The following is a 26536-nucleotide window of genomic DNA, read 5'->3' as shown; positions in this document are numbered from 1 at the left end:
CCACTTTTTGCCTTTTCATACCATATTTCATTGGGGTAGGTTGCCATTCTCTTTAAATTGAGGAGTAGCTGACATCTAGGTACATGGCCATTGCTGGAAAATCTGATGGCAATATTAGCAAAGACTTCCAAAACTTCCTTTCGTAGGTTACTATTTTTGATGTTAATTTGTCCAGTTGCCATCGTTCTGCACCATAGGCTTTCTGGCTTCATGCTTTCTCCTGGACAACTTGATTGCTGTTTAGCAAGAAGTAATTTCCACTGGGATGTGACATTTTACAGATGGCACTTAGAGTTGGTACTGATTAGTCTATGACTGTCTGAATGCGTGTACCCCATTTAAGGTTGTTGGAAATCAACTGTCCTAGGTATGTAAATGTTTTTTCTTCTTCCATTCGTATGTCATTGAAGACATCACAAGAACTGCTATGTTTTTTCTAATGAACATTACTTTGTTTTTTTCTGTGTTTGATTTTTAATTCATTTTCTTTGCAATATGTTTCTACTGCCAAGAGCTGTGCTTCGAGACCCGGCGTTCAAGAGCGCAGGGATGTGAAACCCTCAAATGTCCGGACATCGTTATTTGCCTTCAAGACTTCACTGTACAGATCGTTTGTGTATAGTGAGAAAAGTGAGGATGAAAACAAACATTCTTGTTTCACTCCACTTACAGTACCACATATTTTGGTAAAATTGCCTTTTTGTTTAAGCCTAACCTGTGAGGATGATAGCATTTCTACAGCAGAAGTGCTGGATTTAGCCCATTTAGCTTTTTTCATAGCCTAGGCCGAACTATTCGTTCAAAGGCTGCTGTGAAGTTAAAGTACGCTACATAAATTGGTATTTTATTTTTTGCTGTGCTGTATTTGTGTATATTTTATAGGAAAATTTCAATTTGATCCACTGTGATCCACCGTGAACACCCTCCCTTTGGATTGGGGTTAGCGTTTTATCAACTCAAACCCATTAGTCGAGAACCTTGACCATAGGTTTTCAGGAGTGTGCATTTCAGGTCAGTTATGGTATAAGATTTTGGGTTGTTCTTGGGGCCTTTTTTGAACAAAGGTACAATGATATGTTCGGCTAAGATTCAGGGCAAATATTTGTTGAAGTGATTTCAATTTCATTGGTTTCAGCTAGGATTGTTGCCACAAACATTTTTGTTTGTAAGGCCTCTGCTTGTGCATGACCTTTTAACAATTAATGTATTGCTTATGGTATACTTTACTGTGTGAGGATCTTCTCAAAGAGATTCCTTCTCTCTTTTGTCTATTTCTCCGACTGCTTCCTCTAGGGGATGATTCTGTGATTTATCAGGAATTACTTCGATATTTTAGAAGATATGAGAGAAGTGCTGTATCAAATGTCTACTGTGAGATAGGACTTTAGCACATTTTTTTTAATTCCGAGGCTCTTCCCAATTTTTTATCAGAAGGTGAGCAGATTTGTTCCAGTTTGGCTTTATCCACGGATAGTCATTAATACAACATGGCCTCTTCTTCTTTGATTTGATGAGCAATTTGTAGGCCCTTCTTGAATTTTTAATTTCTTCCTTTGCTCCTTTTGTTTGTAAAATGGGGTTTAGTCCTTCCTTCACTGTCTTGCAATCTTCTTTGAACTTGCCATTATTTGTATTACTTTTGGCTTTGTGTTTTAGGAACATTTCTTTGACACTTTAAGGGTTATTGGGAGGCCATGAGCTCCTGATAGCATGCTACCCATGTACAATGTTAGTTTATTTTATACTTCAACTTGGCAAGCAGCTCAACTGTGTCTGAGCTTTCATTTCATTTCAAAATACTTTATTCAGTTTTAGAGATAAAACCATAAAAGTTTCACAACACAATACAATCATTTAACAAATACAGAGGTTCCATAAAAGGGATAATAAAAAAACAGTTATGGTACAATATGGTTAAAACATGGTCACCAATGCCATATTAAGAAATAAATACAGACTGAACGAACAATGTGCAAAATACAGACTCATGAGGCAAAGGATGATGAGGAAAAGGATAACTATCAGTGCTCCATACATAATCTAGATCGCAGGGCTGATTTTAAAAAACCTACTACAAAAGGAATACAGTCTGGTTTTAATAATTGTAAATAGAAAAGAGCAGGGCGAACCTGATTAAAATGTAATTTCTTTAATAATTAAGTTAAAAAATATCTATGGGGAACAGTGTAAAAAGTGCAGAAAAACACAAAGTGCAGCAGGTCCTGTGGAGACACTCCGTCACAGCCACAGGGTGCTAGCACTTGTCCTCTGCAACTCCCCTTTGGAACTGCTAAAAGCAAATGAAAATAATCAAAACGAAACCTGATCAATAAAAACCGATCATGGGTAGACAATGGCCACAGAAGATATGGTTCCATAGTAGGGGTTGTTTTTAGCATCACATATTTGCGAACGCTTTGTTTCCCCAGCTCGCTGTGGTCTCGCGCAAGCTTCTTTGTCATCATAAAGATCTTCTTAATATAAACCACATCCTCCATTGTAATGAGATCAGGTGTTAAAAATAAACAGGCCGCCCTAACTGCTCAAAACATTTCTTTATATATTTCAACCACGGAATTCGAAGCATGAAATCCAGACTCAAAATGTCCCTTAAAATCAGGTGGTTAAGGGCCAACTCATCATTCAGCCAACAGTTGAGCCAGAGCAACAAGGGATGCATAGCTAAATAATCACTGATATACGGCAGCCCGACCTCTTAGTGAATCACCACATTGGAAGTACCCCTAGGCACTCCAAGGAGGCGTTTTAGGAAGTTATTCTCCACCACCTGTATATCATCAGTTGGCCCCATAGGCCACTTCCATAGCTTGCAATTGCCACACTTTTCGCCCTGTATAACTTTAACATTGCCGCCACAGGGCGCCTGCCCATTGTGGTGGCAAACTTGAAATTTGCTGTGTTGGCCCGTATAACCTCCCCTTTGGTTCGCTGGATGAGCGGCCCCCAGTTAAGTTTATCATCCATCAGGACGCCCAAGTAATAAAATGTTGTTGTCAAGGGCACCCTGTCAGTGCCTACTTTAACCCCTTCGATGCGGATGACAAAGCCAGCTCGCCATGGGCGTTACCTGCGCTGCGCGCATGACGAGCTGGCATTGTCACGTAACCCGCGATTTTCAAATTTCAGCGCGCAGCGGGAAAACCCGCTAGCGCGCATGCGGTTAAAAGGATATACTTTCTTAGGGCGGGACCCGACCAACATAATGTATGATTTGGAGTTATTGATTGAAAGATCCCGGTTCTCCATAAAATTCCTAAATGAGTCAAGCAAGGTCTGCAAACCCTTTGCAGTCCTAGCTTTAAGGACCGCGTCGTCCGCATAAAGCAGGTCGGGCAGACCCCGGCTACCTACATATGGAAAATTTGCCACTGTTGTTACCAATATCTTGTATAGGTCGTTAATATAAAGGTTGAATAAAAACGGGGCCAAAATCTAGCCCTGCTGAACAACCCTCTCTATATTACAATCCCTAGATACCCGAAGGTCATTGGCGTATCTAACATTGTCCCTGGTATCCCTATGCATGTCCTCAAGAAAACTGACCAGGTTATCCTCTACCCCCATGGCCCTCATGGATTGCCACAATTTCCCCCTATTGATGCAGTCAAAAGCAGAGGATAAATCCATGAAGGCCATGTAGAGGGTGCCCTGATGGGCAATTGTGTATTTAACCTGGATCAGATATACGTTAAGACATTGGGATATGGTGGAATGTCCCGAGCGGAACCCATACTGGATGTCTGAGATTATCGCATTTTGCTCCGCCCATGAGGCCAATCTTCTCAGTAGTACCCCGCCAATGACTTTAACCACGGAATCAAGAAGGGATATTGGTCTGTAGCACAAAGTGCTATTCCGATCCCCCTTCTTGAAAACCGGCACAATCGTGGACGTACCCCAGGACTCTGGGCATCCGATAGTGGCCGCAGCGTTAATCACGCAAGCCAGTACCGGGGCCCAAAACTGGGGGTTGGACTTAAAGAGGTCCGACGGTATACCATCCAGGCGCTTTATTGCTAGATAGCTCTCGGATGCCCAACTCCACCTCCTTCAACTCAATTGATATTGGGGCCGATAATATTCCCCCTTCTCTGGGTCTGTCAGGATCCCGCCCACCCTTGAAAATAGATGTAAAATGAGACACCCACTCTCTTTCGGTTATGTTAGTACCCATTTATCCCTCATGTGGCTTCTCAAAAAGTGGGCGATTAACAATGTTCCAGAATCTGGAACTACTAGCTAGGTTACTGGGTTCTAGTAATTCAGGCCAGGTTTCCTACTTCACTTCTCTCTTTCTCAAATCCAGGGCCAGCTTATATAAGTGGCAACGGGCACTAATTAAAGGTTGGTCTCTCTGTGTGATCTTTAAGGCTTCTTTAAGCAATCTAGCAGCCTTAGAGCAAGAAGCATCGAACCATTTAGGATCGGAGGGCAGTGATTTTTTTTTTTTTTTTTTTTTTTGGAAAACCTTTATTTGTAGAAAAAAGTACACAGCTATTCAGCCATACATCCCGGAGGCCAGGCAGCATTGAGGTAGCAGGTAAGGTCGTGTACAATACTGTACACAAAAGCAATCAGGTTTAATTTTCAATAGCATCAAACTTAGAATAAATAAACCAAGAATAAGGAAGCCTCAAAAAGGCTAAGAGAAAGAGGTGTGTGCTAGGCACGAAAGAGAGTCAAAGAGAGAAAAGAGTGGCTGAGGACAGTACAGAAGTAGTGGAGTTGCGCAGCGGGAGGGGGTCGAGGGCCGCACGCCCAAGACAGCACACAGGAACAGTGACAACAATAAGGCATGTGGGGGGTAACACACCAGGATAACCCATCTGGAATTGCGGGAAGGGGCTCTACGGTGAAAGTTGGACTTCAGAGTCAATTTCTATTGGGGGGTCGCAAATGTCACCTCTATAGGAGTTCCAGGCTCCCCACACAGACCTCCACATTTTAGGCTTGCCCCTGGCCACGTACACCGTCTTTTCCCGCAGCATGCACCAGTCCATGTTGGTTTCCCATAAACTGAGGGAGGGAGGAGCAGGCGCACCCCATTTCTGGGCGATGTCCCTCTTGGCCACCATATTACCCAGGGTGACCCAACGGGTCTGGGCTACACTGTAATCATTCGGACACCAAACATTGAGGAGGCATCGCCGGGCCTCAGCCGGTAGGGCCACTCCAGTCACTTCTTCCATCACCTCATGCACTCGCGTCCAATACCGGGCAACCCCAGGACACTCCCATATGATGTGCAGGAAAGTAGCAAGCATACCACAACCCCTACGACACAGGCCGTCCGTGGAAAGTCCCATATGTATGAGTCTAGGGCCAGTGACATACACCCTGTGTAGTATTTTCAACTGAACTAGGCGGAGTCGTGCTGATATGGCCACCTCCCTAGGGGAGGAGACCGCTGATTGCCACTCCTCGTCGTCCATCTCTATACCATCATTCACCCAGTGCAACCGCAATCGTTCGAGCAAATCCACTCTCACATTGATGAGTTTTTTGTACGTCAGGGAGATAGCGCTGTCCGGCATGTAGCCGTCCAGTACCCGATCCTCCAGGGGTGATGACTCAGGGATCGCATCTCCTTCCGAAATGTGAGAGGAGAGGGCATGACTAAGCTGGGCGTGTCGGAGATATTCCGTCGACGCCAGCTGGAACTCAGACTGTAGCATTGCAAACGACTTGATCCTCCCCCTCGCCATCATGTCCCCAACCTTAGATATCCCAATGGTGTCCCACCGGTCAAAACCCTTAGTTTTCCACAGCTGTCCCAGCATGTCTGAGTCATATAGGGGGGTGGCCAAGGTAATCCTATCTTTCCAGCCCAGGGTGTCAGTGACAGCGCGCCATATATGCACCATCGTTTTTGTGGGGCACGTCAGCTTCCGGTCCAAGGACCTGGAGTATAAGGCTCTATAATAGTTCCCGTCGTTCACGAGCCACCGATCCATGGCGTAGCCCGGGCTGGCCGCTGGGCCATAGAGGCCGTGGTTGATGGCCACAAGCTGGGACGCCCAGTAATAGCGTCGCATATCCGGCAGGGCTATACCCCCGTCGTAGCACGGGATGGTCAGCTTGAGCAAAGAGATTCGTGGCCTCCCATCCCACAACAGTGCTCGCTGCAGGGATTCGATCTCTCCAAAGTATTTGGCCGGGACCGGATCCTGGGTGTTTTGCAAAGCGTAGAGGAAGCGAGGTAGCGCCATCATTTTGAATAAAGCAGCTCTGCCCATTAGGGAGATCGGTAGTTTCTTCCATCCCTCAACATCCCTGCGTAAACGCGCCAGCGGTGGTAGAAGGTTGTGTGAGTATCGAGCTCGGGGGTCGCGCGACACGTAAATGCCCAGGTATCGAAAGCCCTGCTGGGCTATCTGTATTGAGCACCCACGGGGGAGGCGCGGAGTGTCCCCACACAACGTGTATAGTGAGGATTTAGACCAGTTGATCACCAAGCCGGAATGCGTCCCGAAGGTACCCAGTAGGTCAAAAACCACAATAAGCGAGCGGCAAGGAGAGGTGAGATACAAGAGGATGTCGTCCGCGTAAAGCGACACTCGGTCCTCAAAGCCAGGTGACCACGTAATCCCGGATACATCAGGGTGTGTCCTGATCCAGGCCGCCAGGGGTTCCAGTGCCAGGGCGAACAGGAGCGGCGAGAGCGGACAACCTTGCCTGGTGCCCCTGTGTAGCGCAAAGGAGGCCGACAGCCGACCATTGACGGCCACATTAGCCAACGGTGCGGAATACAGCAGTCGGACCCATCCGATGTAAGTGGGCCCGAACCCCAATTTGGCTAGGACTGCCCACAGGTAATTCCACTCCAGCGAGTCGAAAGCCATAGTGGCGTCAAGAGAGGCGAGAACTGCAGGTTCACGAAGCAGGTGAGCACGTGCCATGACCGCGTGAAGCCGCCTCAAGTTGAGCGCCGTGTTCCGGTGCGGTATGAAGCCGGACTGGTCCGGGTGAACCAAGTCCGTAATCACACCCACCAGCCGGTTGGCCAACAATTTGGCCAGGATCTTGGGTTCGGCGTTCAGAAGTGAGATGGGTCTATAGGACCGGCACAGATCACGTGGTTTTCCTTCCTTGTGGATCACCACAATGGTGGCGAGTCTCTGGTCGAGGGGGAGTTCCCCCGTCTCGCGGGCTTCAAGGAACATATTGAGCAATGGTGTAGCCAGCGCGTCGGCCTTGAGTTTATAAAGCTCGACCGGGATACCGTTGGGTCCCGGTGCTTTGCCGGAGCGCAGCGAGCGGATCGCCAGGGCCACCTCGTCCACAGACAGGGCTCGATCCATGTCATCTCGGTCAAGATCCGAGAGGCAGGGAAGGTCGATGTCCTCCAGAAAGGAGGCAGAGACAGACTCTGGGAGAGGAGTCGCGGAGGTATATACCCCTTCGAAGTACTCAGCGAAGGACCCAGCTATAGCCGCCGGGTCCGTCAGGGATAAACCATCCTCACCCACCAGCTCTGGGACCACCCGGGACGCCAGCTCCCGTCTATCCAGCCACGCCAAGAGCTTGCCCGCCTTATCACCCGAGTCGTATATCCTGCCCTGCTGTTCCCTGCTCAAGGCCTTCGCTGCGTCAGTGGTGGTCGCCCGGAGTTCGGACTGTTTAAGGGAGAGAGCGTGAATCAAATCGGGAGACGGGTCAAGCTCCAGTTGGGCGCTCAGGTCAGCGAGATCGGATTCCAGCCGCACCACGTCCGCATCCCGGCGGCGGCGAGCCTCCGCAATCAGGGAGAAGGCCTCGCCACGAAGCACAGTTTTAAAGGCCTCCCAAAGGGAGACAGCGGAGTCAACGGAACCAGTATTTTCGGCGAAGTACCGGTCCATAGCTTTAGTCAGGAGGGCCCTGGTCTTCGGATCGCGAAAGTACCACGGGTTAATGGGAGCCACTCGCAAAGACGCGGGTATCTGGAAATCAAAAGAGACCCAGACCGGGGAATGATCTGAAATGCCCCTAGCTAAGAGACGCGCGGTGGACACAGACTGCGCCTGGGCAGCCGGGGTGAGGACGTAGTCTATTCTAGAAAGGCTACCGTGGGCACCCGAGAGGAAAGTGTACTGCCGCTGGGTAGGATGTAACAATCGCCAGCAATCTACCATCCCCATGGAACTCAAAAAATCAGGCAGCCAAGACTGGGAAGGGCGGAGATCCCTGGATGGAAAGCGATCCAAGTCCCCGGCGACCACAGAGTTGAAGTCCCCACCCACCAGCAACAATCCCTCGGGGAGACCTAAAATGGCGCCTCCCAGGTCCCTGAAAGTAGTCTCCTGCAGCCCCGGGGGAACATAAACCGAAACCAAAACTAGCGTACGGCCCTCCCACTTGCCCACCAACGCCACGTATCTGCCTCTTTCATCAGCAAGTACAGACTCCACCTCCAACGGGAGGGACGTGCGCACCATGATGCCCACCCCTCTGGAACCCGAGGAGAACCCTGAATGTGCCACCATTTTGTATCCACGTCTATTCAAGGCCTTACAGGCATGCCCCACCAAGTGGGTCTCTTGTAGAAAAACCACATCAGGCGAGCAGCGCTTGAGCATCTGCAACACAACACCCCTCTTAATACGGTCCCCCAACCCGTTCACATTCCAGCTCAACAAATTAAGAGATTTACCCCCCATCATCAAGGACGATCCACGCCCCCTCCCCCACCCACAACGGCGCCCACAGCAATAACATTTCAGTCCAGTAGTTCCTCAGCCGGAACAAAGAGTAAAACAAAGAAAGAGTACGAAAAAACACACCCCAACTACCCACCACCCTGCACCCCTGCATTAGACTATAATCCACCCCAACTAGCAGTGTGCCTGTCGCCCCTTAACTAACCTACAAGAAGCCCACAGAGGAGAAAGGAGGCATCCTATCCCCCCCCCGTCATCCCCCATATTAATTACAAAACGAGTCAAAATAACTGCAGCAATGTCAAAAGCCGAAGCCCCTCACGGCAACCCAGCTCTCGGGAGACAAGGAACCAAGCAATCATTCCTGTGCTTCCGCGCCTCCGGTGGTCTCCTCCGTCTGGTCGGTCGGCTCATGTCGTTCCTGGGGCAGGGTATCAAGCCAGTGTCCCACCTCATCCGGGAAGTCAAAGAAGAAGGTCCGGTGGTCACGCTTGATGCGAAGCTTGGCAGGATAGAGCATGGAGTAACGCAGCCCCATTTCCCTCAGTCTCCGCTTCACCCCCGTAAAGCTCTGGCGCTTTTTCTGGACAGCCTGAGTGAAATCCGGGAAGAAGTTCACATCAGAGTTCTGGAAGCGGAGAGGGCCCGCGGTCCTCGATGCTTGCAGGATAGCGTCTCTGTCCCTGTAGTTGAACAGCCTCGCGATGATGGGGCGAGGGGGGGCACCCGATTTCGGCGGCCCACCCGGGATCCTGTGGGCCCGTTCCACCGAAAAGAACTTGCTCAGGCCCCCCGGTGCCAAGTTCTTAACCACCAGTTCTTCCACAAAGAGCTCAGTCGAGTCCTCCTCGGCCTTTTCCGGTACTCCGGTGATGCGAACGTTTTGGCGCCGCGCGCGACCCTCGAATTCGTCCAGTCGACGCGCCAGCATTCCATTAGCCATTTTCAGGTCGCGCACCTCCAACTGTATATCGGACACATCAGTGACCAGGCTGGAAGTCTTGAGGTCCAGCGATTTCACCCGGTCATTCGTTTTCCCGAGGTCGGTCCTGATGAGGTTTAACTCAATCTTCAGGGAGTCAACCTTGCTGGACAGTTCCTCGCGGAGTGTGTGCATCTCCGTCTTCACCCCCGTTATCGCTCCCATGACGTCCCGAAGTGTTATCTCGGAGTCGTCCGGTGATTCATCCCTTCTCGAGTCTTTAGTACGACCCGCCAGTACCGGTGATCCCTTAGACTGGGAGAATCGCTCCGGAATGGTGGACTGGGACTGGGACGGTTTCCTGTTGAGCCGCTGAGATTTGCCTGCGTCCGAGCCACCCTTGCCCGCCATATTGGCACTCTCGGGACGGGGGGACACCAGGGGCGAAAGGGCCCAGTGTAGTATGCCCAATGCACACGACGATAGCTCCAAAGTCCTGTGTTGAGGCCGCGCAGCAAGGCGCTCAAGGATCAGAAGCACCCATCGGGAAGACGGAGCGTAGGCAGGGAGGTACCATGTGGAGACACTGTTGCACCCCACCACGGTCGCCAGCGATGCGGGCGGAGCCTCCGGGATCCGTCGAGCTAACTGAGGCTAGGAATGTCTGATTTTCATTCCGAAAGCGGGTGCCGCCTCAGGACCGGCTTAGCAACCGATTCCCACAATCGTGGGACAGGATGGGTCACAGGATTATTGCGGAGGATCGGGAGGTCTTCGGAGCTCCGAGCTCACGCGGCCATCTTGGTTGGCAGCGAAGCTCCTCCCCGGAGGGCAGTGATTTGCGTTGAGAAGCACTTAACAGGGTCCCTACTTTGAAAGTAATATCCTCAAAAACCCTAAGAACTCCCCCGGGACGGGTATCGGGGGATATGCAGGAGGCAATCTCAGTAGCACACAAAATTTTCCCCTCACTATAAAATAGGTCAGGGTGTATCTGTGTCCACTTTATTGTACGTCTACCATCAGTAGATCTCATTCTGCCCGCTGCCTGAATCCTATTTTGGCTCAACAACCACCCCCTCCCAGAAATGCACAAACTGGGTTGGGATCACTAGAAACACTTTCAATAATTGCAAACCTTACTAAATGCCTATGTAAGCCGCTGGAGGTCAATATGTGGTCAATGAAGGAGCCCTTGTACCTACTTGTAAACGAGGGTACACACTGTTTACTTTGTGGGTGAGAAACTGTCATTGCTGGGATCAGATCAAAAGAGTCCAGCAAACTGCTCAGGGCATTTCCCTGTGCCGTATGCTCGAAATGAAAACCCTCCATCTTTGCCACCCCAAGTCCCCCATACAGACAACTGCTGGATCAACCCAGGGGTAGATATTAAAGTCTCCCATTACCATCAGATTATCAGTGACAGAGTCACGCATCTACTGTAGGAGGATTTGTAGCTGAGCAATTTTACACCCCCCTCTTGAGCCACAGAGTTATAAAAATTAATAATTCCCAAATCGTTCTTTCCCCTTTTCAAAATAATTGCTTGAAGATTTTGGTTAGTGTAGGAGGCTACCTTTATCTTACAGGGCAATGCCAATGCTGTAAATATAACTAAGCCACCGCTGGCTCTGCCATGTAATGATGGTGTTGCTGGGACATATTAGGCTTTATAACCCTCCAGGGATAGACTACAATCAACCAGCCAGGTCCACTGTAAAAAAATCACGGAGAACTGCCTGATAAACTGCAGCCAAATCGGGTCCCCGAGTTTCCCATCCAAACCTGCAATATTCTATGAGACGACTTTGTAAAGATCCTGAGTGGGATGAGTTCCCTGTGTTCCTCCCAATACAAGGTCCTTGCTTTGAGTTCTGACCCTCTCCGGCCCTTCCTCGCCCCTTAACACAATTTCTGATGTGGTGGTACATAGTTCCTCGAGCCTTTGTATTGGAGCTCCTACTGACGGGGACCTTGGCAATAGTCAATCACACTCTTCCAGCCTGGAAAGGGCTATGACCCTGTTAGAAAGTTCCAGCCGGGGGACCAACTGTTGCTCATCTTGGTGCCCTAAAACCCCCATTTGGAATAAAGAATTCATCCCTGGCACCCTGGTCGAACTTGTGGCCCTTCCGTTGCGAGACAAAATTGAATTCATCCGGCTTCTGGGAGCAATCTTGTAGAAGGAGCCTAGTGGGAGAGCTTTTATACAAAAGGCACTATTAGAAGAATTGAGATAGACTTCCTGAAGGATTCTATCCACAAGGTGGCTAGAATTAAAATTCACAATAATACAGTCACCATCTACATTTTTCCGTGAACTCCCTATCCACCCAACACGGCGCTCCATTAAAATGTTACGTTCCACCATGGATCCCAATTATGTATTACAAGATAGCCAATAGGTCACCTTATTTCTAAGTTTGGGAGAAATTTTCCTGAGATCCATGGTGGAGTGGCGGGACATTTGTCAAAATCACTACCAGGGGCGTAGATTGTGGTGGAAGATCAACAACTGCTGGATTCTGGGTTCCCAATGTGGGGGCAAAAGTCTGGGATCCCTGATAATCGGCTAATATTCTCTCTGTTCCCTGTGTAGCCTTGCCCTGCCCGATGTGAGATTCGGCCCTAATGCTATTAGGTCCCTTGCTCCCTACCTGAATCTATTACAGCCACATTTGCACTACGAGACTGGGTACTGGGTGGAGGTTGAGGGGCTGCCACTGCTGCAGGTGGGGGGATAAGACACAACGTCATGGTACTTGTATTTGAAATCCTGGGTACGGGATTAGAATTAAGTCTAGGTGTAATCAATGAAGACTTATTTAAATCTATCAGGGTTTTCTCAATAAGGTCCAATTTCCCCATGATGGGACTCAGCCTTTCATCCAGCTTGCTGCTCATGATAGATTTGCATGATTCCAGCATGTCCTTGTTAGTTATATTATCCAGTTGTCCTGCAGCCACCTTAATTTTGGTTGCAGATTTAAGAGGTATGTTTGGTTAGATTTTTTTAACCAGCCTTGCTATTGGTTTGGACTTCTTTTCAGTGTTCCCACTTGGTCTGGTGACCTCGTTGATATTTCCCGTTGGGCCCGTAATACAGGGGGCTATCCGGCACACCTGGTCCCCATTACCATCAGTTACCGCCGATTCCAACTGGGGATCTAAACCTCCGTTCACCTTATTCGCTATGATTACAGTTGGGGAGAGTACTCTGCGACAAGGGGAACCCTGCAGAAGAGATACATCACCATTGGGCTGGGAATTATCAGCCAGACCAGAGGATGATAGGGAACACAATGGATCGATAACAGTTTCCCTGGGTACTGAAATGGACCCACCCATCTGCAGTAATGCACCTCTTACGGGGGATCTGGACAAACGCCTATTGACCAGTTCAATTTCCCTATCAATCACAGAGGCTGCTCTCATCAAAAAATCGTCCATATTTGTCACATTGGCCCTAGTAGCAACCGGCGTCCCCTCCTGACTGGTGTGAACCTTCCTTCCCCCCATGATGGGTACTCAAGTTTTACACCCCACACCCACTGAAAACACCTCCACACTCGTGTAATACCTGGCCCCCCTGGGATATAGCAAAACACCACTAAGTAAACAAATGGCCCACAATACAGTTCAGAAAACAACCCTCATGATGGGTCGGCTACACAATAGTCCAGTCAAAGTTTGTCTCACCGTAAGGTTATTTACAAGTTGGAGACACGAGGGTGGCCACGGCCCGGCATTATCCGGCCTTTGACGGGCGCGGACGGGCGCGGACGGGCCCGCCATTCGCCCGGGCTTTGCCCAGGCTGCGTCCGCGCGCGTCCCACGCTGCAGGAGCCCCAATGCGCTTAAAAGCGCTGCCTGGCTCTTCCACCGTGACGCGTGATCATGCGCCACACGGGGGAGCTGGGAATTGGAGTCCGTGGCAGGTATGGGGCCGGAGCAGCAAGTCCGATGGCAGGAACGGTAGCAGCTGGTCTAATGTCTGGTGCGGGCAGCAAAGCAGACAGGCGGCAAGGTAAACAAAAGGTTGTCCCTTCACTGTCTTGCAATCTTCTTTGAACTTGCCATTATTTGTATTTCTTTTGGGCTTTGTGTTTTAGGAAAATTTCTTTGACACTTTAAAGGTTATAGGGAGGCCATGAGCTCCTGATAGCACACTACCCATGTACAATGTTAGTTTATTTTATACTTCAACTTGGCGAGCAGCTCGACTGTGTCTGAACTGTTTTGCCACTCGATGATGGTTAATTCCATGTTTTTGCTCCATCTTATCTTTATTGGCCACCGCATTCCCATTTACTACTTGGGTTGTGGCTTTTTTAGTTTAGTTAGAGATGTTTTCCTTTAAAGTCCGGTGATAATGCACTGCCAGCACTTTCCACTTGTTTCTTGGATTTACAAATCTCGTCCAGTCCTCCTATTCGACAAGGGCGCATTCAATATCGTTTTGTGCCTTTCTTGGATTGGTTGTTGGGATCATGAGGTCTGTATTGTCATATGAGTTTCAGGCCAAAGTCTTTGCTGCAAACATTTTGCAACATTTTGCCTTTGGTGTCATGTTTAGAGATTTGGTGTCATGTTTAGTGATTTCATGCCAAATAGACGGAATGGCAAAAGCTGACTTTATTACTATATTATTCTCTACGTCAAATCCCCATTCCCCATTTTGCAGTTGAAATCTCCACATACAATGATTGGTTTTGACTTAGCAGCGCGCAGTGATGCTTTGCTGATACAAGTGAGCAGGTTTATAAAGTCATCTAGTTTCTGTGGTTGTACAAAAAACGTTTATTAGATGTAGTATGAACTTATTTAATATTGTGATGTCACACATCGGTATGTTCTCATGTAGAACGGCCCATGCTTTAAATTCTGCATAATTTTTCAGAAAGATATTTGGAGGCCTCTGCTGTTTCCTGTGGCTTGCAGGCACTTTGAGCATTTTGATTGGTTTATGTAGCCCAGAAATTCCCATTCTGAGATTAGCTAAGTTTCTTGTAAGGCTAGGATTTCGTAGCTTGTTAGGAATTTTATCACATTGTTAGCCCTGAGTTTTTGGGGGATGTCAGCAAAATTCCATGAAAAAGGTGTGTTTTTTCCCCCCCATTTCCACAGCTCACTGTCTGTTTTACAGGAGTACGGTTCTCGTCAATCTTGATTTGATAAGTTTGGTAACACTAGTATTGAGCATGAATTTTGTTTTGATGTGAACATCTAGCTGCTATTTCCTTCCCCTTAATCATTGGATTTGAGATATGTGGGTTTCCAGTAACTGCTGTTATAACGGTCTTTATCGAGTTCCATTTTGTGATTTTCCATGGAGATGTTTCCGACGTCTTGTTTTTTTTTCTGTCCTTATCCCACATCCTACAATCATGTTTAGTTGGATCATCAGTAATATGCCCTGCTAGCCTTAAATGTGTTGTTTTGTGGCCTCTTCCAATTTTTATCTTGCTCTAAGTAAATGTGTTAGTAAGTGGGGCTGATTTTATCATGAATTCAATCAAGTTGGATATTCAAATGCCCACGAGGATCTCATTTAACCGGTGCTTTTGTTATATCATTTCACCAGTTACTGTTCGTTCATTTGGAGTGTCCTGTCCACTACTTTCTCAGTTAGACATTTGTATTTTTGAGTAAGAGTTTTCCTTCCTTTACTAGACATGTTTGTATGTTAAATATAATGGTTTTGTTGATCTTCCAGCAACTTGTTAATTGAGCCATCTTCTCTTCTCTGATATGTATTAGCGTACATTGTCTAGTTCCTGGCCTTTCTGGCCATTGTGAAAGATCCACTGAATTGCTGACATGGACCTCTGCCGCAGGCTCATTTCTTGATTTTTCATTAGAAGCCTCGTCTTATAAGACCCCCATTATCTTTCTGACGTGCTGATCAAAATATGGCTCAGAAAGTTTGTGCCATTCTAGTTTTTGTTGTAAGTCCTTCTTGAATGGATTTCTTTTTTCCCCTATGTCTGTTTGTCCAGTCTATTGGGGTTATCATTTGTTTTGCATGATATATTCAATGTGCAATTTCTATTCTATTCTAAGTATTCATGGATCTCTTAGTACCTCCACAATACAACATCGTCAGGCTAGACAGACCAAGGAATGCGGGAGGAGGCATAGCTTGCATTCACCGGTCAGAGATCGAGGTCTGCCAATTCCAATCTGACCCCTTAGAATCCTGTGAATACCTTGGTATTAATGTGAGAACACCAAAGAATCAAAGCTGCAAACTGCATGCATTCTACCACCCACCAGGAGAGAACGCAAAGTTCACAGAACAATTGATGGAGATCATAACGACCAACTCTAACCCGAACGCCAATAATATATTCCTAGGCGATTTTAACCTCCATTGGAATGACGACAGTGATAAACTGGTAAACTCGCTTAAAGACTTCCTCAGTGAGCTAAAACTGGTACAAACTTGCAACCAACCCACTCACTCACAAGGAGCGACCTTAGACTGGATTATCTCAAGAGAGAATGAGGCATCTATCCTTGCCATAGACCCATGTGACTGGTCTGACCATCACACCATAACATTCACGATACCGACAATGACAAAGGGCAGGACCGTGCAACCACTCAAGCTCAAGAAACTGATCCGAGACACTAAAGAGGCTAATACTGAACTACTGGTTGAAAGGTGTGAGAAGGACCTGAAACCACCCAACAATAAGCGAAATGTTAATGAGCTGACTGATCACTACATAACCTCGATCGGCAATATCGTCGATGATACCATGCCCCTAAAACTGAAAAAAGTATCAGAGAAACCAAAAAATCCTTGGTTTAATGAATCATTGAATGAGGACAGGCGCAAACTGAGAATGGCCGAAAGGAGGTGGAGACAACATCCCTCCTCACCGGAGCTGAAAACACTCAGGAAAACAAGAAAAGAATACAACAAAAAAATAATCAACACCAAAAAAGAATTTTTCAGAGCTGAATTGGACAGTGCCATAAACAGACCACGAAAACTCTTTGAGATGTTAAAACAGCAGTCAAATAAAATAGCCAAAACGGTTCTAGAGAATACAAAAACCCCCATAAGCTGCGAAGAATTCTCCGCATTTTTCACGGAAAAATCTAAATTGCTTGAAGTTGAACTCACAACTGCAGCAACTAACCTTAGGGCACTGCCTCCACCTAAAAATGAAACCAATATCTCACCAGAGAGGCTCCAAACTAAAAACAAGGCAAAATGGGACACATTTGAATTATACGACCAAGAAAAGATCGCCAGAACGCTGGCGGAGATTAGACCGAACAACCACTATCAAGACCCGCTACCAGGAAAGTGTGTAAGAGAAGTCAGCCACACTCTAGTGCCAATCTGGACCGAGATAATAAACGCCTCACTTGCACAAGGAACCCTCCCTGACTGCCTAAAAACAGGGCAGGTGATGCCCATCCTCAAAAAACCGACAGCTGATGCATCAGACCCGAACAACTATCGACCAGTGACCAACATCCCTCTACTGGCTAAACTCATTGAGAAATGCGTGCAGGGCCAACTAAGTCAACACATCACTAAATTCTCGCTACTGGACGATTGCCAATCAGGATTCAGAACAGGGCACAGTACTGAAACTGCGATCCTGCATATTGTTGATGACGCCCTACAAGCCCTAGACCGAAATCAAACTTGCCTACTGATCCTACTAGACCTATCATCAGCATTTGACACGGTAAAGCACGAAGTGCTTATGACCAGACTACAAGACAGGATGGGTTTGTCTGGAAACGTGCTGAAATGGTTTAATTCTTTCCTACAAAACAGGACTCAGCGTTTCCTGGTTAACCAAGCAATCTCTTCCCCGAGCCCCAACGCAATCGGGGTCCCACAAGGCTCAACGCTATCTCCAGATCTATTCAACTTATATGTAGAACCTCTCACGGAGATCCTTCAAGAATCTCAGGTATCCTATCATATGTATGCAGACGACACGCAACTATACATAAAGATCGCCTCCCTTGAGGACATTGACTTAATGAACAAGACACTAAGGAGAGCTTTGCAATGGTTAACAATGAACCATCTGAAGCTAAACGCCCAGAAAACAGAATTCCTGCTAATCTCACCGACAAGGAGCCAATCTGAAGTTAAAGAATGGATTAAACTGGTGACAGCGCTAAACTGCACCCCGACTCTAGTTAACTCAGCCAAATCGCTAGGAATTACACTAGATGAAAACCTCGACATGAAAAACCATATTAGCTCAATGGCCAAGAGCGCCCGCTTCCACCTGAATTACTTAAGAAAACTGAAACCCTTTATCTCTGAAACAGATCTAAAACTGGCTATCCAATCACTAGTCATCTCGAGGATCGAATACGGCTGCACCACATTAGCGGGCCTACCGAAAACCTCCACAGCACCACTAAAAGCCTGCCTCAACGCAGCGGCGAGACTCATTACGGGAACGAAGAAATTCGACCACATATCTCCTCACCTGAAAGCACTAAACTGGCTACCTTACGAGGCGAGAATCCAAATGAAGATGGCCTGTATTACGCACAAAGCGGTTCACTACAACACGCCTAGATACCTAGCCAAGAAACTTAAGCTCTCAGGAGGTAATAGAACAACTCGAAGCGCTAAAGATCTACTATTACGACCAGCCTTTTTCCACAAGAGAAAGACCTACAACCGAGCATTCTCCGGAGCTGCCCCCAGAATCTGGAACTCACTACCTCCTAACATCAGGAAGATTCAAAATACAGTAACATTCAAACGAGAACTGAAGAGCCACTTGATGAGTAAATACCCTACTTAGAGAAACCTTCGGATCACTGGGATGATCACTTTCACTAACTGAGGGCTGTCCTCTCCATGGAAAATTGGAAGATCTGTATCTGAGAAGGAGCTGATGCCGGGCTCAAGCCGAGACCGGACACATTACTGCTACCTCATACACGTGTGAACTTTTAAATATATCTCACGGTCAGACTATATAACTTCTACCTCACTTGATTTATTTATACATATATGTGTGAATTTATAACTATAGCTCTTAGTCATTCTATATAACCTCTACCTCACTTGATTTATTTATACATATTATCCTTTGATATGCACTGGAACGCCTTATAACCCTACCTCAATGATCATGGTTTGTTAGCACGATACAAGTCAAGCCGTGCTCGCCATATAACGCTAATTGCACAGTCTCTATGAATATATATATCTAATTTCATCCATGCAGTATACTGCCTTCTACCTCATTATTCTTCTGTGATTAGTACTGCTACAATAATGTCTATATGCAATTCTATTCTGTTAAGCGCTCTGATACCCACGGGTCTTGTTCGCGCTATACAAAACAATATAAATAAATAAATAAAATAAATAAATAAATGGTCTTTCTTTCCATTCTTCCAATTAGGTCTGATTCATTTTGTGTTGTCCTCACAGCTTTGACTCTGCCATAACTTACATTAGGTTACTTACTACTTCGTTTAGTTTTGTCAATGTTGAAATCAGATCTGAGCATGTACAGTAGGATACCTCTGTATGAGGGTCCTGTTTATTTATTATTCACTCAGTTTCATTTTCAGGCCTGTCCCTTTGTTATACTGAGGTCCATGTTGTTCCTATGTTTTGTTCTGAAGTTTACAATTTGCTTCTTCTGTAGTACAATTTGTTTCAACAGTGTAGACCACAATTTTCTACCTTGTATTCCTTTTTAAGCTGCTCCTTGGTCCCTTTTTCTAGCTCTTCATTTTGGAAATGGAGATACAAAGTCGTTTTTGTGTTAAAGTCAAAGTCAAAAGAGTTTATTGTTTTTGATTATTTAAAATCTTTACAAAAACACAATAGAAAAATAATCCTTAAAATTTTCAAACAATTTGTAATTCATATTACATAAAATTATTATCTAGATTACATTGCCCATTACCGTGTGTTTAAAATCATGAATTTCATTTGGTGGGCTTATTTTGTATAACGCGAGGGCTAATGTTCCATAAAAGTTGTTAGCTAGCCATTTTAATTAAATCCTTCGTTCTAGCCCGTTATTAACCTGTTTTCCATCCTTGATAAAATTTTCTGTCAGGCATTGAGGTTACTGTTTCCAACATTACTTGTTTCCCCTAGTTCAGCTTGTCGTAGGAGAGATTGTACTTTTCTCATATATTTAACCCCCTACAAGCCAAAATGGGTGACGATCCCTCCAGCCATCGAATTACAGCTTGCCTGCATGTGCGAATGTTCAATTTATTAAAAATGTCCTTTAAAAGCAATCTCCTTAGATCCATGAGAGCCGGGCATACACATAACAGGTGGGGTAATGATTATTTTTGGTACCCACATAGGCGACAATGAAGATCAGTATAAACGCCTTTCCAAGATGGTTGTAGATCTTTCGAAAGGTGTAGGCCCAACCGATATTCTATATATCTTTTCTTTAGTACCATATTAAAGTGACTTTCTAAGTATGCCTGTGGTTTTGTCACGGAATATGAATTGATCACTGTCCACCCATGTCTACGCTTTGAAATTGCCGATTTGTCTTCCAAAAAGGATTTTCATTTGGCAGCATTATTTGTTATTTTATCAAAGCTGGCTCTGTCTCGAATGGTATCCCATGTTGATTGAATTTCTAACTCCCTCAAGGATATGATCAGATAATCTCCCCATCCACTTGAAGTGGGTTGATATAACTGGTTTTCAATTTCTTTCCAACACAGGCTGTCTAGTGTGCCATGTCCTGACAGGCGCATTTTGTGGCACAGTTTCACAAAACTACTCTTGCCACAAAACTCTGGTTCCGCAACCCAAATTCCAGTCGAACCTGAGCCGGCGAAGCTGACTTTGGGAGGTTAAAAACTGCTTTGTATACCTTTGTTTGGAGATTGTTTAACAACCCCGCCTCTTTGCCACACCAGGTGACCACAGCGTATGACAAAGTGGGTAACGTCTGTGATGCCATCACCTTTAAAAGATGCGTATAGTTTGGACAATCCAATTTTTTGTATAGTAACCTGAATGCAAAGATCAAGGAGTGTGTTTTCGCCTTTAGGTCCAATTTACGTTCTTTGTGGCTCAGTCCTCGCCCCAATTTTAGACCCAAATATGTATAAGACGCTTTTATTAGTGATCCTTTTGCATACCATTTAAAGTTTGATTTTCTGTGGACTGCTAAGCATACCACCTTAGTTTTCTCCTGGTTCAATTCCAAACCTTCGTGCTCTAGGTAAATAACGAGGTTGTTAATCATTCTTTGAAGCCCTATGTTTGGCTCAGCACCACAATATCATCAGCGTATTGTAATAACGGAATTGGAGTATTTGCCAGGTTCGGAGGATGACCTTCCCCTACCTGCATGTGTTTAACCATATCTGCCATGTATAGGTTAAATAAGCTAGGGGCCAAGACTCAGCCTTGTTTTAAACCCTGTTGCGTGCTGATTTCGGCAGTGATACTGCGACCATCTCCCAGTTTTCCCTTTTCCCAGGTGACACTGTACAAGCCTGTTATTGCTTCCAGTATTTTTCTCGTCAGCCCCCATGATCTTAACTTTTCCCATAATCGATTTCGATTCACCCTGTCGAAAGCTGCTTTCAGATCTATAAAGCATGCAAACAGGTTGGTCTTCTTTTTTTCTTCTTTTTCCTTTAGGAGCACCAAGGTTGTCAAGTTTGTTAATGTACCTGTCCCTGGCCTGAAACCTGTTTGGAATATAGGAATTATGTTTGTTTCCTCCATCCAATCTTGGAGGTGGATCAGTAAACATGATCCGCATAGTTTCGCCTCCAAGTCGATCAGCGATATCAGCCTATAATTTCCGGGTTCATTATGATCACCCTGCTTGAAAATCGGATGTATAATGTTCCCTTTCCAGGATTTGGCATTTTATTTTGAATATAAATCTGATTGAAAATAGGTGTTAAGTATTCCGCCCAAAACTCAGGTGAGTGTTTGAAAAGGGCATTCGGAAGCCCATTTGGGCCTGCCGCACCCTCTGTTTTCAGGCGTTTTATTATTCCCTTCAGCTGTTTAATATTTATCAGGATGTCTGGATCTGGTGCGTTGTATGTTGTTATTTCCTCTGGATAAACAGGTTCTGGCAAGGGCGCATACTCATTACAAGTATCTTCTTTGGGCCAAATCTCTTTACTTTGCCATGGCATGTTATTATCTTCCAGCAGGTTATCCTCTTTTTTACGAAATGTATTTGCAAATTCCTTGTTTTTGGCACATATTTCACATTCTTTTTTAATGTGCCTTTTTTGGTCATACTCCCTGCCAATAAACATTTGTCGAACATACTAAATCCAGTTGTTTTCTCCAATTCCTGCCTCTTGTCTTAATTGGTTGCCCTTTGTCAATTTATTAATAGTACCCCAGAATGTCCGACCATTTGGGTTTTTGCTGGCCAGTAGTAGTTTTGCCCAGATATCTTCTTGGTTTAATTTTTTTGCTTTACCCAGCATCCTCTTATAATTTTTTCGTAGGGCCCTTACTTTCATCACATCTATTTTCTTTCCCATTTTTTCCACTGTGGCTTGCCTTCGGACTTCACGTGAGATCTTCCTTTTTTCCTCCCGCAGGCTGAGGTTAAACCATGGCTTCTTCCCATTATCCATTTTTCTTTTTTTCGAATTAGTAACAGGAAAATTACTTGTTAAAACGTCACAGAGATGTTCCCAAGTCTTTGTGAGGTCTTCTTTATATAGGGTTTTAATTAAAAGCAGATGTTCTTTAAATTTATCCAATATTGGTTTTATATCCTTTCCAACCCATTTCAATTTCCGTGCGTTGAAATTTTCGGTATGGTGATTCAAGGTGTTAATTTTTTCGGTTTTATCAATAGCAATGTTGATTTTTGTGATTAGTGGGAAGTGGTCGCTTTCTGTACGTTGACTGACCTCGAATGCGATTACTTTCGGAACCAGATTGCTACTGATTATAGTAAAGTCTATTGTCGATTGCCTTTTGCCTCTTAAAAAAGTTACAGCTACAGGGCTATCCCCGTTCATGTTCCCATTCAAAATTGTCAGGCACAAATTTCCAAGTTCTCGAATTATATGTTTGTCCTTTACTAAATTGCTGTTAAAATCTCCAGAGATGATCAAGGAATAGAGTTCGTGTGATTTTTGGAATGCTTGGATCAGGGTCATCAGTGTTGTGATTTTTTCCTTCTTCAGTTTTTTATCCGGGTGAACATAAACGTTGAGCACTAATAAATTATGATTAAGTGAGTTAAAATCGGATTTCCCTGTGAGTTTTGTGGCTTGCAGCCAATTAACCCCAGCGTATATTTCTTCCACTTGCCATCCATACTTTTGAGCAATGTATGTTGTTAGACCTCCTCTTGGGTGCCCGAAATTTGAGAATCTTTCTGCTAACAAATGGAGCTCTATATAACCGGGGATTGATACTGGGTTCAGTTTCCAAGTAATTCATGTTGTTCCAAGAATTTTGTTGTTTCGTGGTCAGTCTCCATATTATTGAAGCCATGAACATTCCATGAACAAATGCAGATTTTATGCAAGTTCTCCACCCTGTGCTCATCCCTAATTCTTTGAATGTTTCCCGTTTTATGCACATTACCATGTGTTTTCTGATTCTGGGATTCTATTTCCTCGTTTGACCTTACCTGTATATTAGGAACACTTATTGCTTAAGGCGGTAGGAACCCAGGACCAATCAATGCTTTTATCCAGCCTGGTATCTCGTTCCTCTGAGCTTGCCAAACTCTTCACACTTGATGATTTTTTTTTGAGGAGTTACAGAGCACGCATTCTTTAAACATGACTTCTGGATAATTCCTTTTTTTTTAAAATTTGTTTTTATTGCAGAATTAGAAACCATTGCATATAATAAATCAACCAGCACACTCATGGTGTCCCCCCGCATGGATCAAGTAAACCATAGGTCGTACACAGCCATTCAGCCCGTATCCCGGAGGCCGGGCGGCGTAGTAATCCAAACTTCCAGCAAGAACATCACAGTGAGCATCCCTGAGGGACAATTGGTCAATAACCGCTGTGTGTATCTGCATTTTACCCCCCTAAACACCTAACCCTCCCCCAACACCGTCTAGCCTACCCTAACATTCCGGTCACATAGGCGATATGGGCCATGTTCCTAACGCTACTATGGGTCTCGCTACAGATCAATTAATACCTCTACACTCATAAGCCTCATGGAGCCCGCATACACAAGCAATTCAGTCGTCGTCCTCCACCATGGAATCACGCAATGCCTGGACTATCATCTCCCATGCTCTCGCCATTTCTAGGCTCTTTTCATTGTCAAGCTTGACTGCCTGTCTCATACGGAGCACACTCTCACATTCAGACCACCTCAGCAGTTCATTCACCCATCTCCTTACGGACGGTCCGTCCCTGGACTTCCAATGCCAAGTGATTTCCCTCTGCGCCAGTATCAGCCCCAGATCAATGAATTTACTCGTCACTTTAGTATTCTTCGTGTGTGGGAACCAGAGCAACAAACACGCCGCCATGTCAAAATCCACCTCCCGATCGGTCACTGAATTTAGGAGTTCCCCAACCTCGGCCCAATAAGTCCCCAGCTTCGGACAGCCCCATAACAAATGATCTAGATCAGCCTCCAGTGCCAGGCACCTCGGACATCTCGCCTCCTGCACCTGGAAATACCGTTTAATCTTCTCCGGGGTCAGTTATGCCCTGTGCAACACGTAAAAATGTACCTGCTGAAAGCGTGCGTTCCTAGTACCCTTCCACGTACGCTTAAGGATATGACCCCACACCGTGTCCGGAATGGGCCTACCTATGCTAAGTTCCCGCTTCGATTTCAGGCCTAGGAGCGGATCCAACCCCTCATGCAACATCCTATTATGGAGGCAGGTTACCGCTTTAAAGGTACCTGCGGCCATCACGACATACTGGCAAGCCATAGTCGTTTCCGGTTCAATGAGCCCCCCTCTCCAGTGCTTCTGCATTGCTGCCACCACAGCCGCGTGCAAGAGGAAACTCCCCCCCGGCAGCCCAAACTGTTCCTGCAGCGTCTGGAAGGGGACCAGCGTCCCATCGAGATACAGATCCCCCACCACCTGTAGTCCCAGCTCCTCCCACTCCAGTAGCGGAGACCAATCGCCCCCATGCGGCAGCGCAGTCAACATTCCCAACGGTACCTCCGGCGCATACGGGCGGGACGCCTTCGCTCTCTTCAAACTCCTTTGCCAGCACAACCTAAGCATCTTCTCCTCCATGGTGAGGCCTCGCAACTCCAGTCTCTGCTGCATGATAATATAAGCCAGGACATGACGTTGTATACTGTGCTCTCGTTCGTGTTCTGGCCCTCTAAATACCCTAGCCACGTGCTGCGTGAGAACCTGAAGCTGCGCGGCTAAGTAGTACAACTCAAAGTCGGGGACCGCCATCCCCCCCTCAAGCTTGGGTCGAAGCAAGGTGTTCAATGCCACCCTACGGCGACCGTGCCCCCAAAGGAAATCGATTATCATCGTCCGCAGGTCCCTAAAGATCCTCTGAGGGATCCAAATGGGCAGCGTGCGAAAGTAATAAAGTAGCCGTGGGAGCGCCACCATCTTCAGTAGAGCTACTCTTCCCAACACTGACAAAGGGAGGGAGGCCCAAAAGGCCATACAGCCTCTCAGTGCTCTTATACATCGCCCAATGTTACCCTCCAATAAGTTCACGACCCTGTGGTAGATTCGGACTACTAAATAAGTAAAGCAAGATGGCTCCCAGACCACCCCTATATCACGAGAAGGACACGGCGTGTCTGCCCTGAGCGGAAAAATGCAAGTCTTCGTCCAGTTAACCTTGAAGCCCGACAACCGACCAAACTCGGACAACATATCCATCGCCCCCTCCAGAGCCCGCTCCGCGTCCGCCATATACAACAGCAAATCGTCTGCATACAGAGATATATAGTGCGACTGCCCGCCTCTTCCGATCCCCGCGTACATGACTCCTGACCTGGCGCGCGCTGCTAGCGGTTCCATCGCCAGTGCAAACAGCAATGGGGAGAGCGAACACCCCTGTCTCATCCCTCTACAAACAGGATAATCCGCAGATACCAGAGTGCCCAGGCGTACCCGCGCTGTAGCCGAAGAATACAACACCTTCGTCCATCTACGAAACCCCTCACCAATGCCAAACTTCGCCAGGACCTCTACTAAGTAGACCCACTCCAGACTATCAAAGGCTTTCTCAATATCCACAGATAGCACCGCCGGGTCCCCGTCCGCTTCCGTCGAGCCGTCCAATATCCCAATTAGACGACGAATATTAAGCGCCGTGTTCCTCGTAGGGATAAACCCCGCTTGGTCCCTGTGCACCAGCCTGGTCATATGCGGGGCCAACCTGGTGGCTAAAATACGGCTCAATATCTTGTAGTCCACTGTCAACATGGACAATGGCCTATATGACCTTACATCCGACGCCTCTCTGCCGGGTTTCAACAATGGCACTATCAACGCCTCCCTCATTGATCCGGGCAGACTCCCCAGCCTGTGAGCCTCTCCGTACACCACCAGTAATCTAGGCGCCAAACTATCAACGTACTTCTGATAGAATTCAATCGGCAGGCCATCTACCCCGGGCGTTTTGTTCCTCGCCATATGTTTAATGGCCGCCCTGATCTCGGCGAGCGTGATAGGTCCCCCCAAGTCCTTCGCATCATCGTCATCCAGCACCGGAAGCTGCATCGATTCCAAGTAATCACTGATCTCCCAGGCCTCCACCCCCAGTTGACTCTCATACAACTCAGCATAATAGGTCCGAAAACATTCCAGCACCGCCGTTTGCGAATAAACCATCTCCCCCAATGCATTTTTTATGCTCAAGATTGGGCAGCCTCTGAGTTCAGGATTAGCAAGCCTGGCCAGTAACGTGCCTACCTTATCCCTTTCAGCATGTGCCTTGATGGCATATTGTCGATAATCATAACTCCGCAGCCGTTCCGTTTCGGTAG

At 46.5% G+C, this 26536-nt stretch overlaps 1 protein-coding gene across 1 annotated transcript in view; it reads left to right on the top strand.

The window, feature by feature from the left end:
• Positions 1-26536, top strand: part of LOC147732562 (ropporin-1-like) — a 321616-nt gene that overhangs the window by 74680 nt on the left and 220400 nt on the right. The window contains exon 4 of the mRNA XM_086958828.1: positions 13593-13612. Within this exon, the coding sequence (XP_086814954.1) occupies positions 13593-13612 (20 nt within the window). The remainder of the gene's footprint in view (positions 1-13592; positions 13613-26536) is intronic.

Source organism: Lissotriton vulgaris, chromosome 2_1 (assembly GCF_964263255.1).
Source record: "Lissotriton vulgaris chromosome 2_1, aLisVul1.2, whole genome shotgun sequence".
Classification (NCBI taxonomy): Eukaryota; Metazoa; Chordata; class Amphibia; order Caudata; family Salamandridae; genus Lissotriton; species Lissotriton vulgaris.
This window is presented reverse-complemented; position numbering and strand designations above follow the sequence as displayed.